Source organism: Myodes glareolus, chromosome 3, assembly GCF_982192425.1.
Source record: "Myodes glareolus chromosome 3, mMyoGla1.1, whole genome shotgun sequence".
NCBI classification, from domain to species: Eukaryota; Metazoa; Chordata; class Mammalia; order Rodentia; family Cricetidae; genus Myodes; species Myodes glareolus.
In genome coordinates this window covers 15956405-15975644 of record NC_142028.1, presented here as the reverse complement: position 1 = coordinate 15975644, position 19240 = coordinate 15956405, and the positions used below count along the sequence as shown (strand labels likewise).

Below are 19240 nucleotides of genomic sequence, written 5' to 3'. Positions count from 1 at the left end.
AGCTGGGGAGCTTAAGGCCTTTCTGCCCTTGCTTAGCAGGGACCTTTTATTTTTGTATTCTCAAACTTACCAAGTTCTCTTCTCAATCAGTAACTCATCCTTTACAGGCCCCAGGCTGGCTTCCTGGCTGACTTCCTAAACTCTCAGGTCCCTGGCTGAACCTGTCTTTATCATGGAAATGCTCCTTGACACCCAAGAGCAGCCGCTGATGCTGCCTTCCTCCACTCCACTGGAAGTTCCTTGAAGTGGGGGGTCTCGGCTGGGTGGCTCATCTCTGGCTACCCAGCTCACACAGGTGCTCAAGGTCTGTGTGATGAAGGACAGAAAGAGGTGCTCTGCCCCACCTCCCCAGACTGTCTGCCTTCATCCCAAGCTCACGTTCTAGTTCGTTATCCTTTCTTCTTGCCCCTCAAAACTTTAGCTTGATTGTGTTCACATTTCTTTCAGTGTTTCCACATCCCGAAGACTTCTCTGGTCCTACCCCAGCTCTCACCTCCACATCCAACACTATCAAATGTCATTGACTCTACAGTGTCAGCTGGCTTCTTTTGCTTTCTGGTTTTGGCTAAGCCAGGCCCCAGGCCCCTCTTGTTTCCTGGGGTCTTTTCTATTGTCGGTCTCTGCTGTGTTTCGGCTACACCACTGGTGGTTTTTATTAACTGTAGACCGTTAACAAAATAAATGTCAAATAAAATGACTCGACAAACGACAGCGTTGTCAAGGCAACAAACGAGCTTTTCATGACCCTCCCATGCTCAGAAGCTTAGGGGTGTCTATTGGCGTCCTCATTCAGTACAACCCAGGGATCCTGTTGCCTAAGCTACCAAATATGGTCAATGCAACTCTTCTGGCCTTCATCATCCTTCTGGACATTTCCCAGACTGCAGTAGCTATAAACACTTGCGAACTTTCTTCATCTCCCTAAGTCTTTGTTTCACGTTCACTTTTACCTCTACCTGGCTGCAAAGTTACTGCCTCTCTTCTACCCATTGACATCTTACCTGCGCTGGCTAGTTTCATGCCAACCTGACACAAGCTATGGTCACCTAAGAGGAGGGAGCCTCAATTGAGAAAATGCATCCGTAAGATCCAGCTGTGGAGAACCTGGAGGGCATTTTCTTAGTTAGTGATTGACACAGGAGGACCCAGCCTTTTGTGGGTGGTGCCAGCCTCGGGCTGGTGGTTCTGGGTTCTGTAAGAAAGCAGGCTGGGCAAGCCATGGGGAGTAAGCCAGTCAGCAGCAATGCTCCGTGGCCTCTGCGTTGGCTCCTGGCTCCTGGTTCCCACTCTGTTTGAATTCCTTCCTTGGCATCCCTCAGCAGACAGTGACTCAAGATATGTAAAATATGTAAATCAAATAAACCCTTTCTTCCTTGAGTTGTTTTTGGTCATGTGTTCCCTCACAGCAATAGTGACCCTAACTAAGACATTATCTGTCCTCAACACAAAACCCAACGATCTTCATCATGAAGTATTTCCCTCCCTGCCCCTCAGCCCTCAAGCACAAATGTTTGTGGGTAAAAAGCTTTCATAGTGGTGGACCAATTTTCTGGATTCCCCTTTTGTTTTGAGCAATATCAGTATGTGATCCGTGAGATGAGGAAGAACAAGATTCCACGTGTGTCTGTTTGGGTGCGGTAGACTGGCTGGAAAGCGCTTCTGCGGTGTGCCTGAGCTTCTGGGGCTGCTGTGTCGCTGGGCACGAGGCAACATGTCGACTTCCATTAGAAATCTCAGGTTTGTGTCGGCCCCGAGAAACCTACACTAGTGTGGCTTCCTCTGGATCAGCGAACGGCATTTCTCAATTGGGAAGACTGAGCAAGGGAGAGAAAGCATGCCAGAGGAGTTCTGGCTGGGGAATGTGTGATCTGGCAGAACAAAGCCAGTTACACTGAGCGAAACGAATGGAAGGAGTCAGGCCAAGATTTCCAGAGAAAGATTTTCCATTCTAGAAAAGGTCGAAGGCTTTTCTCTAAGCTGCTAAGAGTGTCACACAGAGAGCTCCAACATGTCATTCCTAGCCCACTCGAGCATGTGGCTCTGGCAGGCCTTGCCTTGCTCCCCCGTTCCCAGATGACGTTCCTGAAGCTAGCCACGAAAGCCTAGTCCTGTATTTGGCCACTTCCTCCTCTTGAAGCTGACTACCAGCAATCAAAAGCTCCCTTTGACTCACTTAACATTCTCAATTAAAATTAAACACACTATCCTAACACGGGGTCCCCCTTTACTTTTGTAAGCTGGCATTTGTTTATGGATCACATCTGTCTCTCCTCTATCCAGAGGCAGTCCTTTGTCCCTCTGGGGCAAATACCCCTGCCCCCTTTCCCTTGTCTCCTTCCCCTTCTCTCTGTTCCCTGTCTCCTTTACCAGCGCATCCTAGCCCCTTCTAATACAGACCTCCCCTCTTCTCCTCTTAAAATGACCCCTGCATGGCCATTTGCTGCTGTTTGCTGCCCGAGTCAGAAAGCAGTCACTGTAACTTTTTTTCCCTGCTGAATACAGGAGCTCTCTGTGAAAACGGGTGTTTGGTGTGGTTTGTGCCTAATCCGGGGTGTGGGAGGAAACCCCAACTGTTTGGGGTTCTCCTTCACTATTCATCTCAAATAAGCATAGGAAAGAAGCAGCCGGTTGTTTCCCCACATCTGCAAGCTAACGACAGGACAGAGTTCTAGGACTCTCCCTCCTCTGCCTCTCCCTCCTCTCCCTCTGCCATTATGTGTGAGGGAATTTCCCTCACTAAGGTCAAGTGTTCAAGGCTGCCAACTTTCTTTTTTCCTGATGTAGTTCTCACTCACAGCTTGCTCTCTCTTGCACTCAAGCGTGAGTGGCTGCACCTGGCAGTAGGATCACACCCTGTAATCATCACACCCTGAAGGGAAACAGCAAGATAGAGAGATGGCAAAATACAAGGGGGCCCAGCATGCATCTTTATGTTGCCTTGACAACACGGTTGTTTGTTTAGTTATTTAACACTCAAAAGTACTTACTACATCTGGAAGGTGGAGTATGTGCACGAGGGCCCCATGAGGACACAGCCCATATTATGTTCTCTCTGTGGGAGAAAAAGAAAATTACTGAGCCCTAAAAGAAATCCAAGCAGCCCATAGACAGAAAAGAGGTGAGCTGGGACACTGTGAGAAATGAGATTCCTGAGAGTCTGTATGAGGAGCAGGGAGGCGCTGCTCAGGTGATGGGGGTGGGAGGGGGGAGAGTCTTGCCTACTCCTCCTCCCCATTGCTAACTCTGACTCTAAACAGGTTTAAAGAACTCAAGAGAATTACAAGCTCTCTAAAATCATGTAGGTGTGCAAGGCATCTTGTAAAAGGGCTTCTACCAGGTGATGGTGGCACACATCTTTAATCCCAGCACGTGGGAGGCAAAGGCAGGCAGATCTTTAGGAGTTTGAGGCCAGCCTGGTCTACAGAGCAAATTCCTGAACAGCCAGACCTGTTACACAGAGAAATCCTGTCTCGAAAAGCCAAAATTAAAAAAGGAAGAGAGACATTTTTGCAAAATTAGCTGTTTCGATCCTTGAACACTTAAGGCTTTCTGATGTCCTTTTCAACTTTCTTTAAGTTTAACGTGGTAGAGGCTTTTCACTTACTTTATTCCAAGACGTACACTCTAGGCAATTGTGCATTTGTGATTTTCACGATTGCATTTTCCTGATTTCTTGCATGCATTTCTGCAGCCTATAATAAGGCTGTTGGGTTTATGCTAACTTTGTGTCCTAACACTTTTACTGAAGGTGTTCAGCAGCTCTGAGAGCTTCCTGGTAGAGCCTTGGGGGGCTCTTCTCCCATTTACAAAGAGAATACTTGACTTCTTCCTTTTGTATTAGTATCAGATTCACTTCTTTCTCTTGTCATATTCCTGTAGCTGAGACTGTCAACATTTTAGCAACAAGAGTGGAAAAAGAAGACGCCTTTGCCCCTTTTTTCTCATCTTTGTAGAAATGGTTTTTCCTTCATTTATTATGATGTCAACTGTATGTTTATTATATATCACAAATATGTTTGTCATATATATTTGATTGTGTTGAGATAGAACCCCTCCACTCGTAATATCTTCAGTGCCTTTATCATGAATGGATGTTGGATTTTTTTCAAAGGTATCTATTGAAATGGTAATATGATTTCTATTTTTGAATGTGATATACTGTATTTATTGACTTTTTTTATTATCTAGTGACTTATTATTAAACTAGACCATGTCCCTCTCTAGAATGAAGGTAGCTTTATCATTATGAATGATCTCTCTGATAAATCTGTGTGTGTGTGTTCTTGTGCACATCAACTACTGCATGCACACGTAGAGACCTAAAATCATTACTGTATGCCTTACTCAGTCTGTTTCAACTTTATTTTATGAGATAATGATTTTTCACTAAACCTGGAGTTTATTAGTTCTTGTAGGCTGGCTCTTGAGCAAACCACAGGGATTCCCCTGTCTCTACTTCTCCAGCGTTAGAATTACAGGCACACACCGTCACGCCTGGCTGTCCTAGGGAACCAGATTCCGGTCTCCTCATGCTTACAGACAAGACTTTACTTCTGGGCCACTTCCTCAGTCCTCTGCTGCCTTCTTGAGTTTGTTTTACAGTTTTTTGTTTGTTTGTTGAATCTTTGGCTTATCAGGGAGACTGGGCTGTAATGTTCCTTTTTTTATACATCTTTATCTGGTTTTGGTGTCAGAACTGGTTCCATAAACGGAGTTTGCAAGTGTTTACTCCCTTTATGTTTTATGGAATGATTTGAGAAAGGTTGATACTATCTCTTTCATGGTCTGGTAGATTCCTGAGTTGAAACTGTTAGGTGATTAAAACAAAAAAAAACAAAAAAAAACCCTCAAAACTATTGCTTCAGTTTCATGGTTTGTTACAGATCTGTTTAAATTGTTTATCTCATCTTTGTCTCACTTTGTAGGTCATATACATCTAGAATTTTACCTAAAGTTCCTAGATTTTCCAATTGATGAAACTAATTTTCCAGGTGCGTCCTATATCTTTCTGGATTTCTTTGGTGTGTGTCGTGATGTCTCTATTTACCTCTGATGTTATTAACTTGGTTTAGCTCCCTTTCAGCTAGTTTGGCTAAGACTTTGTTGGCTTTTTTTGCCTTTTCAAAGAATTAACTTTTTGTTTAATAGATTCCTATATCTTTCCCATTACTGTTTAATTAATGTGAATTCTAATCGTAGTTACTTCTGTCCACTCCTTGCTCCTGTGTTTCAAGGGTGCTGAGATATGTATGTCACTAGGTTTTTCGTGTCATCTAGCTGACATTCTAATGTAAGGACTCACAGTTATGAGTTTCCCTCCTAGGAATGTGTTCATTGTATCCCAGGGTTTGATAGGTTGCATTTTAATTTTCATTTGGCTCTAAGGATATTGAACAGGTTTTTTTTAATGCCTTCAATAACCCATTCGTTACACAGTAACGTATTGTTTGATCTCTGTCACCTGTCAATTTCCTGTGATTTTTCTTGCTGTAGGCTTCTAGCCATGTTCCGTTTGTGTTCAAATAGAACACAAGAAGCCATTTTAGGTTTCTTGTATTTGCTGAGCCTTGCTTTGTGACCTAAGATGTTATCTGTTTTAAGGAATATTCCATAGGCTGCTGAGAAGACACTCTACAGTATTGCTGTGGAAAGCTGCTATTTCTATTGTCTTAGGCCCATTTAAACTATTAAATCATTTAATGTGAAGTTGTCCTATTTGTTTGTTTGTCCGAGACAGGGTTTCTCTGTGTAACAGCTCTGACTGTCCTGGAACTCACTTTGTAGACCAGGCTGGCCTCAAACTCACAGAGATCCACCCACTTCTGCCTTCTGAGTGCTGGGATCAAAGGTGTGTGCCACCACTGCCTGGCACTGTTTGTTTTTCCCTCCCCTCAGGATATCTACTAGTTAGAGTAGGATATTGATGTCATATGCAATAACAAAAAATTTTAAACATATATCCAAAATAATAAATCTTTAAAAGATAAAAATTTAAAACTTTTACAGATTCAACACAATGCCCATCAAAATCCCAGCAAAATTTTTCAAAGACCTGAAAGAACAGTACTCAACTTCATATGGAAAGCAAAAAAACCCAAGATAGTCAAAACAATCTTGTACAATAAAAGAACTTCTGAAGGCATCACAATCCCTGACTTCAAGCTCTACTACAGAGCTACAGTACTGAAAACAGCCTGGTATTAGCATAAAAACAGACAGGAGGACCAATGGAACCGAATAGAAGACCCAGATATCAATCCACACATTTTCAAACACCTGATTTTTGACAAAGAAGAAAAAAAAATCAAGGGAAAAAAGAAAATATATTTAACAAGTGGTGCTGGCATAACTGGATATCAACATGTAGAAGAATGAAAATAGACCCATATCTATTACCATGCAATAAACTCAAGTCCAAATGGATCAAAGACCTCAACATAAAGCCAGCCACACTGAACCTTATAGAAGAGAAAGTGGGAAGTACACCTGAACGCATTGGCACAGGAGACCACTTCCTAAATATAACCCCAATAGCATAGACACTGAGAGAAATAATTAATAAATGGGACCTCCTGAAACTGAAAAGCTTCTGTAAAGCAAAGGATATGGTCAACAAGACAAAACGACAGCCTACAGAATGAGAAAAGATCTTCATTAACCCCACATCAGACAGAGGCCTGATCTCCAGAATATACAAAGAACTTAAGAAATTTGTCATCAAAAGAACACATAATCCAATAAAAAAAAATGGAGTACAGACCAAAACAGAGAGCTCTAAACAGAGGAATCTAAAATGGCTGAAAGACACTAAAGGAAATGTTCAACATCCTTAGTCATCAGAGAAATGCAAATCAAAACAACTTTGAGATTCCATCTTACACCTGTAAGAATGGCCAAGATCAAAATCACTGATGACAACTTACGCTGGAGAGGCTGTGGGGAAAAGGGAACACTTCTACATTGCTGGGCGGAATGCAAGCTGGTACAGCCCCTTTGGATGTATGTCAGTGTGGTGATTTCTCAGAAAGTTAGGAAAGCAACCTTCCTCAAGACCCAGTAATACCACTTTTGGGTATATATCCAAAGGATGCTCAATCGTGCCACAAGGACATGTGATCAACTATGTTCATAGCAGCTTTGCTTGTCATAGCCAGAACCTGGAAACAACCTAAATGCCCCTCGACCAAAGAATAGATAAGGAAAATGTGGTACATTTACACAATGGATTACTACACAGCAGAAAAAAAAAAAAAAACAATGACATCTTGAATTTTGCAGGAAAATGGATGGAGCTAGAAAACATCATTTAGAGTGAGGTAACCCAGACACAGAGAGACAATTATCACATGTACTCACTTATAGGTGGTTTTTAAACATAAAACAAAGAAAGCCAACCTATAAACCACAATCCCCAAGAACTTAGACAACAATGCAGACACTAAGAGAGACTTACATAGATCTAATCTACATGGGATGTAGAAAAAGACAAGATCTCCTGTGTAAATTGGGAGCATGGGGACCTTGGGAGAGGGTTGAAGGGAGGAGGGGAGAGGCAGGGAGGGGAGCAGAGAAAAATGTAGAGTTCAATAATAATCAATTTAAAAAAAATTAAAACTTTTAAAATTAACTTAAAATAACAGTTCCCCTTATACCACAGTGTACACATAGTACGTTCCAGGAGAACCCCATCCTTTGGGAACTCTGTGGTATAAAGTCAGGGTACCCTGGCATCAGATCATTCAGCGGTGAGGCAGGAGATACTTTGCGTACACATGCCTGCATTTCACATAGCGATCACCCCAAACTTGACGCATGACCTATCCAAGAGCAGACGGTACTTACTGTGATTTCCCTGAGCAGGTCAAGGCCTTCACAGGTGCTGCTCCGGCAGTCACCTGACTTGTGGATTAGACCGTCTGAGTACATGAAAGTCGCGTTCACCGTCACATTTAGGCCTGTTACCAGAAATTAGGGGGAAAAATCGGAAAGCAGTGTTATGGCTCCACAATGTACCCAGCTGTGAGACACCGCCGTTGCTAATGGATTTCGGGCCAGGGGTGCGGGGGCGGTATCTGTGCCGGCTAATCTTGGTAGTCAACTTAACTACATTAACTAAAACCAAGCAGCCGCCACACCTGTGAGGAATTTCTCTTGGCTGGATGACTTGAGGTGGGAGACCCATCCTAAATACAGATCGCAGGGTGTCAGAAGACCCACCCTAAATCTGGGCCACTCCTTCCGGCGGCAGCCCACACAAAGCACCGGGAGAGCCAGCCTGCACCTTTCTAGCCTCCTGTCTTCGCTCTCACTGCCAAGCTCACCCATTGGAGCCATTCCTGTGCTGGCGGCGGCACCAACTTCTTCAGGATTTAACACAGACTGGAGGCCAGCCACTCTCCAGGACTCCCTGGGACTCCAGCACCAGACTGGGACTGCTGAGACCTCCAGTCTCACGGACTGAGCAATCCTCGATTCATGGTCTTTCTGTCAGGAGACAGCCTTTGTTGGATTATTCAGACCACGGCCTGCGAGCCACTCCAATCAATCCCTTACCAATATATAGATAGATGTTGGTTCATTCTGTCAGCTCTGTTCCTTAGAGAGCCCCGCCCGACAAAATATCCAAATTCAGGTCTGAGCATATTCTAATTCTGAGTTCTTCTTCTTCTTCTCTTTCCCCTCTTTTCCATCTTTCCTAAATTTTTCTTTCTCTCATTCTATTGAGGCATCATTTACCCATCATAGAACTCATCCATCATGAAAATATGATGAAAGCGTGATTTAATAATGGATATACAGTATATGTACAGAGTATGTACAGAGTCAAGCAATCACTATGGTCCAGTCTGAAAGCATTTTCATTATGCTCATAGACCTCTTCATCTTTACATAACCCCAGATTAGCATGCCTCCGCCATGGACTGGAAAGCGCTAGAGAAGCAGATGCAGATGGCATCTTGTTCGTCCTGTTCCCAAGTCGCTGCTACTTCGTGTGAGGTGCAGTCCTCCTTGGGCTCTGCTTATCACCCATCCAGCAGCCCACTCCATCCCTCCAGTGTTCCCTGAACTCCTCTATGTGCTCAGGATACAGCAGGGAGCAAAACCAGACCCTGGCTCCCTGAGGTCTACATAGTCTCTGGGAGATCACACAGAATGGTGCTGTTACCAATGACATGGTGATGGGAGCCCCACTCCCGGAGCCAGGACCTGAGAGACGTAAAGATGTGAGTAAAAATGCAAATTTACAGTCTCTGGGTGGAGGGAAAACAAACAGATAGGGGCATCCTTGGCGCATCTCAGAAGCAGAAAGGAGCCTGTGGACTTGTTAGTGTACGAGTGGGAGGCTAGACATGGAGTGGTACTGAACGGTCATATCAGGCGTGCATGGACATTCCATTGAGGAGTGGGATAGTTCTGGGGTATTTTGAGTAAAGATATTATAATATCTTACTGCCATTTTAAAGGAGAGAGTAGATTGTGGGGAACAAGCAGAGAAAGAAGCAGGGAGACTGGTTAGGAGACTATTGGCAGCTTAGACAAGCTTGGAGCAAACTAGGGCCAGCAAATGGGAGGCAATAAGTGGTTGCATTTTAAGGGTAGAGAGTAAGAAATTGATGATGAGTGCTGCTTGAGAAAAAGAGGGTGCGGGTGTCTTCAGTACTTTTGTCCTGAGGAAATGGACAACGGACACTGTTCCTGGAGAGTGAGGGCCAATTAAGGGGAGGGCATGGTTGTGAAGGTGGAGTGGTGAAGAAGGGATCAAGAGCTTGGTGGGAAGTCAGACTTCATGAGCCTAACAGCTGAGAAGCAGAGACAGGAGGACCTGGAATTCACAGCCAACCTCTTTTCAAACAATGCAAAAATACAAAACAAAGCAAAACCTCAGCAGGTATGCATTTCGGGTGTGAGCTGCCTGTTGAGATTTCCCAGCGGATGTGACAAGCCACTAAACATACCAGTAGGAATAGTCACCAGTGCAGAAACAGTTAGGGACTTTAAAGGGTCAAGAAAACACAGCCTGAGCCAACACTGCATTGGGAGCATCATCCCATGTCTCACGTGTAATGAAGTATGGGCTTTGACACTGAAGCCCCCAGAGGCCAGGAGAGGGCATAGGATGTTTCAGATAGTTGTGAGCTGCTATGGGTGCTGGGAACTGAACCCAGATCCTCTGTTAGAACAGCAAGTGTCTTACAGGCTGAGCCATCTCACAGCCTAGAACACCACTCTTTTGTTTGTTGGTTTGTTTGTTGTTGCTGCTGTTTTTGAGACAGGTTTTTATATGTGTATCTCATGTCCAGTTTAGAACATCACTCTTTATATTGAGCATTTCCTGAAGTCAAAGTGACCTGTATTCATCCTTGCTTGGGCTGTTTAGATAACAAAGAGTTCCTATATTTAGGTGCAGATAAAGGTGTGGTGGTAAAATTCCCGGGTGTTGCCAGGTACCACATCTTAAGGATAATAAAGAGCTGTCAGAACCGTTTAAACAGCTCTTCCTCTGAAATGTTCCTCTCCTTCCAGTGGCAAGAACTCAGGACAAATGTGGACTGGCCCTCTGGAAGTCAGGAGACCCTAGTGACATAATGAGTGATATCTGTGTGTTCTCGCACAAACCGTTTGAATCCTTGCATGTAAAGGTGAGTCAAAACCAAGTTTGTCCGACATGACACACTGGAACAATATTGTGTTTAAAAGAGCAAAGTCTGCCCAAAACAGAAGGAATTTCCCAGAGCATTCAAAAGTATGTGTTCCTAAAACTTGAGGCCTCCTACAAAAGTAACCCTGCCCTACAGTTGCTGCAGAGATGTGACTGTTCTATAGGAAAGCAGGCTGAGCAAGCCATGAAGAGCAAGCCAGTAAGCAGCACCCCTCCATGGCCACTGTATCAGCTCCTGTCTCTGGGTCCCTAGCCTGATTTCCCTTGATGATGGACTATAAGGGATAAGATGAAATAAACCCTTTCCTGCCCAAGTTGCTCTTGGCCATGGTGTTTTATCCCAGCAGCTGAAATCTTAAATAAGATGCCCCCCAAGTAACGCTTTCCATCCTAACCCCAGCACAGCCCGACCCCACCAGAGAGCTCAAGCCTCAGAAGATGGTAGAAAGCTGAAGACCTTACTGTGGTCTCGGAAACCCCACTTTCCTCCCCAGGGCTTTGAGGATGGGGTTGAAGTGGCATCTACATGCTGAGTGAGGTCTGGGGGGACGGACCTCATCACATGAGACCACACACAGGTAAGGGCTGTGTGTTTAGCCATGGAACACACATCCCCAAGGATCTGAGGCATTGGGTCTGAAGGAGTCTTTTTCCATACTAGCTCTACCATTTTCCCCAGTCCTTTCTAATAATTCTTCAGTATCCACGTAGCCTAACTAAGTTCTAAATCAAACAAACAAAAAACCTGATCGCTTATGTTGAAATATCACCCACAATTTAAATTATCAATATTTCCCAATATAGCCCTCACACAGTGTTTTAAATTAGTTTCCAAATGACATGCTTGACATATTTAGAATACAATGTGTCTTTCTCGTCTCTAACCTGCTCCTCTTGTGTTTAGTGTGTTTGAAAATATTACAGAATGGGTTTTCAAGTGCCAGCTTCTAGGCATCTCTGTTTCTTCTTCCACCTCCATACAACATCTACTTATTAACCCTTTCTTCCCCCTCAGCATTATAACTGTTACATGACTGAAATGCCACTCAGTTGGTAAGTGGTGGAGCAGAATTTCAGATTCTGAGTTCTGCATGAACTCAGATTCCAAGAAGTGACCCACTATCCTCCCCTGTTTATTTGATGCACCAGGCAATGCATTCTCTTAACGACATCAGCATGGATCGCAGAGATGCTAAAACAACCGCCGTTTACGGAGTGCTCTTGTGTTTCAGTACAGAAGTACTCCTATAGTTTTCCCATTGAACCCACACTTTACCCGCACGCCATGACGGCCACTTATCCTGGTTTTATAGGTGAGGACACTGAGCTTCAGGGAAGTTAGGTAACTTGTTTCAGCTTGCTCAATGGTAAATAGACAGGAATACAAGCCAAGTTCTATCCGAATGGAAATCTTTGCTGCTGATAATATCCCATTGTTTTGCCTTAATGAAAAGTTCGGTTAGTGGTGGGGTATTACAATGGCAGTATGGTACACTCGCGGGACTCGGACGGACATGGGTCTACATCTCATTTAAATGATACACTCGCGGAACTCGAACAGACATGAGTAGTCTGCATCTCATTTAAATGATACACTCTTTGAACTCAGACAGACACGGGTCTGCATCTCGTTTAAATGGACCTTGTACAAAGTGACCGAGACCAGTGTCCACCATGGCACCATGCCCACAGAGTTGCCGTAACTGAGGAGACGGTGTACCAAAACTCTCCAGAACTTCCCTGGCACATGACGGACACTCAGGAAACAAATGGAGTCTCCGAGAGATGGAGATGGAAATGGTGTTGACAGCCAGGGTGACACAGAGAATCTTAATCTTAAGTTCTTAGATTTCAGACCCAGCGTCCCTCCCACTGGTCCACACTGCCTCAGTACGCATGTGTGAATTATTACATGACCTCAGCAGACATGTACGTGTTATTACACAGCCTCCCAGTTCTAGTACAGACCTTTTCATGTGTATCTGAATCTAGCATTGACACAGCTGGGGAGGTAACACAGAAATCAGTGCAGTTCTTATGTATATACAACTGTTGCTCTCAACCCTGTGAGATTTTAAACAGAAAATTAATATATGCCATCTTTAAGACTGGAAGTAACCATTAGGATGTATCAAGTACTTACTGACTCAGTAATTCTACTTGTGGTAATGTAGTCTCAGGGGATGGAGCAAACTATGCGTAAGGAAAAGGTTTGTAGTATTATAAAAAAGAACCACAAGAAACTAAAAGCAATTAGATATTTTTCTACAAGAGACTTTTGTAGATGGTTTTCGGTGGTATCTAGTCCAAGGGACACCTTGTGAACATTCACATGGCGATGTAGCCCTACGAAAGTCACGCATGGGACAATATGGCAAGACACCGACACCGAGGCTGCGAGATGTCCCTGTGCCATACTGATCAACACATTCCCCAAGACAAGTCACCAATAAAGAGCGTGCAGGCGGTGCCAAATTATTGTAGGCTCTTGCTTTTTCTTTACATGTTTTACGTCAAGTTATAAAATTGGTTTTTATTAGTAGACGATAAGGTCAAGAAAGGCAATGATCAGCACCGACTGCAAACGTTTAACCTGGCCGTATCTGATAGTGGGAGCCATGGGAGACAGGAAGAACACACAGTCAGAGAAAATCTTTCCATGGACACAAGGTCCAGAGAAAGTTTCAATACCTATGTGAGTTTCTTCCCTCTTGACCAGAAACCCTCTGAGACCCCAGGTCCAGGCCACATCTTGCATCTGAATGGCTACAGAAGGAAGCGCGGTGTCTCAGGCTAGGCACCAGATCCGGTTTTAAGCTGGGTCTGTCACTACTGTAAGGGATTCCCCTTTTCTTCCAGCAGGGTGGGGTGGACCGTAAGCTCACCCTTCTCCACAGGAAGGAACGCATGGGGTTTCGAGATAAACGTAGAGGAGTTTGGGCCATCAGGCAATCTACAAGGTCTCTGCCCAGAAGCCTAGCAAAGGGTGGTACGAAGAAGGGCGGATTCCTTTCCCACATGCTTACCGGCTTCACTCAGGCGCTCCCGCACTATGTCCAGGCCGTCATTCACAGCCTTTTTCAAGTTATCCAAGGGCTCATTGTAGGCCGAATTGTTCATCATCAGGACACTGATATGGTAGTTGCCATTATAGCAGTTCTTCCTTAACTGAGAGGTCCAGAATGTCCTCCCGGGCTGGAAGAGCAGCAACCACACAGCCAAGGCCAGCAGTGATGTCTTCATGACCCGGCTCACCTCAGCACCATGCCCCCGGGGTTGATGGCTTATGGAGACGCAGTGAGTCTGTTTAGACAGCCGCTAGCAGAATCCTCTCTTCCCCACGCACCTTTCTGGTCTCGCCACACTGGTCACACGGGCCGTGAGACTCAGCCTGCCTGCCGGTAATTAGCAGGTACATTATGGTCGGAGGTAAAGCAAAGTTCACTTTGTGTGTTTGCACACAGAAAGGTCAGAGCTATAAACGGCAGGATTACCAGGGCCTCGTCCAATAAAAATACACCAGTTTGTGCCACATCACTGGGAAGAGGGAAGAGAGGAAGGGAGCAGTATATTTTACATAACAGGCTTTATGAAATGGAAAATAAAGGTCGAAGGGCTTCGGGAAAGCACACACGTGATGGCTTTAGCTGCACATCAAAATGGAAACCTCTACCAGGAAGAGCCGTGCATCCCTCATTCAGGGAGCCTCCATGTAGCGCTACTTCACCATGTGTTGGACAGTAGCAAGGCTCTGGAGACACAATCATGAATGATGTGGATACGTGAATGTCCTTCTGGATCATGCATTCGTTCGGATGGGGCAGATAAACATCAGGCTGATGGACAGCTAACATCAACAATGAAGAAAACAATGAGTGGTCTGGGAACACACGGAAAATTAGCCTAATGTATTCCAGAAAGTGAAGGAAGCTTCCCTGAGACCGTAAGTGTCTCTAAGCTGAGATCTGAAGGAAAGGGGCTTTAGCTGAACGGGAAGAGGACAAACGCTAGTCAGGGGAATGGATTGTGTGAAGACACAGGGGTGGGAAGAGGCGAGGTGTGTTTGAGGAACTGAGAGCTACAGCGTGGCTGGGAAGTAGCGAGCTATGAGTCAGGTGGTAACAGATATCAGAAGAACAGGCGGAGGCAGACCATGGCCTGGATAATATATTAGGGGTTTAGACTGTGTTCTAAAAGTCATAGAGGGAATTTTCCATGGTGAATTTTTTATTTTTTTAAATTTGTGATGCTGAGGATTTAACTTAGTCATTGACATGAATCAAATAACTTAAGAAAAAAAAAGAACCTTGTGTGTATGCACACAGAGAGGTCAGAGGGCAGCCTTCAGTGTTGGTACCAGTGTTCCATCTCAAGACGGGATCTCTGAGATTGCAGCTGTGCATGGTAGACCAGCTGGCCTGGTAGTTCCCCTGTGGCCATGCTGGGATTCCGTCGTACACTACCGTATCTGATTGCCCGTGAGTCCTGAGAATCCAAATTCAGGTTCTCACACTTGTGTGGTAAGCTCCTTGCTTACTGACCCAAGTACACAGTCCATCGTGTGACTTTTGAGAAGACCACTCTTGTGTTGAGGAGGAAATGTCCTAGAGAGAGGCAAACATAGGATCAGAGAATTCACAAGGAGTCTATGTCTGTGGTCCACGAGAGTTGAAGGAGACCCAGGGGGAGACGGAGGAAGTGGAGATGGTTCAACACAGCCAAAAAACGAGATGGATGGGACTTGATATTTTATTGAATTCGAGATCTCAAGGAGAGGGAGGACTCAAGGGCGGCTCCTGAGGGGCTCGGCGAGGCTGATGTTAGTGGTGTCTGCTGAGCACTGGGCGCTAAAAGAGCAGCAGGTTTCAGAGGTCGCAACTTCTGTCTGGGGCAGGTGGATTTTATGCCCCTCTGTGCAGATGGGGGGAGGAGAACCTGCCTTTAAACAGAGGTTAGGGATTAAAAACAGAGGCACTGTCTGCTGGGTCAAACTATCATTGCTTCCAACATTGACTTAAAACTGGGAAAATAAGTATGTTAATTAGCAGTATGCATCTTAGTTCATAGATGTAATTAAATTGCATTTTCAATATTCCCAAGAAAAGTATTTGAACTGCTGGTAAGTCCAACCTATCTACACAGAAGTAAGCTTTCCGCCCCAATGACATCTGTAAAATCTATACTGCAACTCCTTATAGGGGGTTGAATGGCATTTCTGGGGTGTCTGTTTCCTAATTTCCTAGCTGATGTCATCCACTTTTGCAGGACCTACGAGGATATGATTGATCTTCAGGACATAGCTCGGAACAGACTCTATGGGTGATTAGCGGTAGGAAGTCTGCCTCCTGGCACAGGATTGGGATTGTTTGCTTTAGCATTGGTTCCTTTGCCCGAGCCTGACTGGTTCTGGTGTTTGGTTCAGGTGCAGTTAGTACAGGTAAAAGAACCACATTGTGAACTGTTCCTTAAATCAGATACCAGTGGAAAGGATTACTAAAAATAAATGGCACTTTACATCGGACTCATTTTTTTTAAAGATCTGTCTATCTATCTATCTATCTATCTATCTATCTATCTATCTATCTATCTATCTATGTGTGTGTGTGCCTTCATAAGTTTATTTGCAGCATGTGCATCCAGGTACCCACGGAGGCCAGAAGAGAGTGTCGGATCCCCTGAAACCACAGCTACAGTGGTTCTGTGCTTGGAATCAAGCCTAGATTCCCTGCAAGAGCAATAAGCACCTTTAACTGCTGAGCAATCTCTCCAAATCAATGCGCTCATGAGCCTTCTCTGTTCATGGCAGCCAAGAACCTGAAAATTAGGCGGATCCCAGAAGCCTACTCAGCTGTTGAAAAGGACTGTCTGTCTTGATGGAAGTGGAGGGGAAGCAGAGGGCCAACTGGAAAGCGGACCTCAGTACAAGGGTTGTTTTTCTTAGGGCAGAAGTTGGATTGTTGAAATGTTGATAGGAAAGAGTTGGTATAAAGGGAGGGGGAAAGGCAGAGACGAAGAGAGGTAATTAAGAGATGGTTCACGGGGCTGGAGAGATGGCTCAGAGGTTAAGAGCACTGACTGCTGAGTTCAATTCCCAGCAACCCCATGGTGGATCATAACCATCTCTAACAAGATCTGGTGCCCTCTTCTGGCTTGCAAGGACACATGCAGGCAGAACACTGTACACATAACTAAATAAATAAATCTTAAAAAAAAATGGTTTGGGAAACTGCAAAGCAAGGGATTCTCAAGACAGCGGGCAGCAGTTTGATGTGATGCTTGAAACATGTGCTTGCTGCTAGACATGACTTCGAGCCCCATGGTGAATGTGGCGTCTTGATTTAAATTCTCCTCCCAAGGTGTCTGCTGAGTTGGAGAGCTGGAATAGCCACAGGCTTAGAGAGAAAGGCGGACCTTAGGAAGCTCCTGTAATGAGTGAATGAAGGAGCTATGGGGCGCGCCAGAGGCTGCTTAGCTGTGGATGGTGAGGTTCTGATACTTGTCACTTGGGTTTTATGATTTTTTTTTTCTCCAGCAAAGTTCAACTGCTTAGGAATAGACACAGGAAAATGAGTGACTGGCTACTTAGTAATGGGAAATTTCTAGGGAGGAGCAATAAAAAGAAATTAGCGGGTTTGAAAAATTAGAATAAAAAAGGAGTATCTAAAGAGGCAGACTGCAACACCAAACTGAATGAAGAGCTAGACATAGCGGTATGCAGCAATGCCAGCACTGGGTGGGTGGAGGAGGTTTGTGAGCAAGGCCAGCCTGAGTTACACTGCAGCACCCTGTCTAAAAACCAAACAGCAACAGCAACAACAAACAACCGAATCCAAACAAGTGGCTGCAGACAGGAATGGGGAAATGAATGGAATAGAGATTTTGAAGGCTTGGTGAGCCAGTGGTGTAGAAATGCAGAATAACCTGGAGCTCTTGGAGTAGTGACCTAGAGGGCAGGCTGAAGCAGGGGCTGAGTTCTCTGCATCACTGATTTAAATAGCTCAGGGTGGCTGACTAAGGAGGTGGAGGGCAATACATTTGAATAAAGGGGCTAAAGGAACTGTGAGTCTGGTTTGCTAGGCAGGACCTCCATCAGCAAGAATATCGCTGAAGTAAATGGCAGGCCCTTGCTTGAGGGTAAGACCAGTCCATGCAATAGCAGACTGGGGAGAAGAAAAGCTCCAGAAATCACAGCAGTTCACAGAAAGGGCCGGAGAGTGGTGACTACATCATATATAAATCAAAGACCAGAGGCTGCCTTTTAAATAACTCTTTCCAAATGACAAAGTACATCAACATACAAAGGATAAGTATGCAGGTTGGAAGAATGGCCGTGAACATGTACAGGTTAAGATGTAAAATGAAGACTCACATGTCACATTTCGAACACCTAAGATACAGAATACTATGACCTTTGCACCCCTGTGCACCACATCCCTAAGGCCTCATCTCTTTATCCTGCTGAAATAAGCAAGGGGGGGGGGGGTAGGAAACAGTCTATGAAGAAATACAGCATAACAAGGCATTTGTTGGTTATGGCACAGGTAGTCCTGAGGACCCAGGTGACTGAATAAAGGACGGGAAGTCCAGGATATCAGGGGAGAGAGGGTAGTAGGGTCAGGAAAGGAAGCTGGAGGAGATGCACAGGATATCGGGGGAGAGAGGGTAGTAGGGTCAGGAAAGGAAGCTGGAGGAGATGCAATACAAGGGCTGGAGCTTTGGGCATGGTTGATGTGGAGCGTAGTGAGTTCAACCCCAAGTCTCCCAGAGAAAGCAGGTGGGTGCTCAGGCTTCACAGGGCTCCGTTTCTATGGAAGAGAAGGCTGCTGTGGTCATCTAACAGGGCCGGGTGGGCTGTACTGAGGGATAGATGGTGGTCATGGTCCTTAGAGAGTATGATGGTCGGTCTCGACTGTTAACTTGCAGGGACTTAGATTCACCTCGGAGACCAACACTAGAAGGGTGTTTCCAGAAAGGATTAGCTGAGGGAGGCAGACTCACTTTGAAAGTGGGTTTCTGGGCTCCCAGACTGAGTGGAGGGGAGAAAGGGAGTGGGACCCCAAGACTAATTCTGCTGTTCTTCTCGACTCTGGACACAGTGTACCAACCTCCTCCGGCTCTTGGCCGTAGCTAAAGCGGTTTCCGTCACCATGCCTATCCTACTCTGATGGGCTGGGCCTGCAAACTACAAGCCAATAAAACCTTCCCCTCTGAAGCTGTTTTTGTCCAATATTTTGCCACAGCAATGAGACAGTAAGTAAGACAGGAGCTTGGTACTAAAGGAAGGTCGTGGCTATGGTAAACCTGACCACGTGGTTCTTAGAACTGAACTCTGTGGGAGAGTTCACAGGCGCTGATTGCAGAAACCCTCAGAGTCCAGAAGACTAGAAGTCTGAGATACGTTCAGACAGCAAGAGCCTGGCTCATGAAGCTTCAAAGAGAAAAAAGCCTCCACTGAGAATTAGACCAGAGGCCGTTTATGCAACATTATGGAGGAGAATCAGGCTGTATTCTGCCAGTGCCCTGAAGTAAACCTTGAGTAAGGCTAAATTGAAGAGCAAGGGATAAGGTGGTTTGGGGGAG

At 45.1% G+C, this 19240-nt stretch overlaps 1 protein-coding gene across 1 annotated transcript in view; it reads right to left on the bottom strand.

The window, feature by feature from the left end:
- Nucleotides 1–14117, bottom strand: part of Gucy2c (guanylate cyclase 2C) — a 74312-nt gene extending 60195 nt beyond the window's left edge. Inside the window, exons 1-3 of the mRNA XM_087904041.1 lie at nucleotides 13687–14117; nucleotides 7843–7955; nucleotides 2988–3052 (exon numbers count right to left, since the gene is read on the bottom strand). Of these exons, the coding sequence (XP_087760167.1) occupies nucleotides 2988–3052; nucleotides 7843–7955; nucleotides 13687–13903 (395 nt within the window). The 5' untranslated portion in view covers nucleotides 13904–14117. The remainder of the gene's footprint in view (nucleotides 1–2987; nucleotides 3053–7842; nucleotides 7956–13686) is intronic.
- Between the last annotated feature and the right edge of the window lie 5123 nt (nucleotides 14118–19240).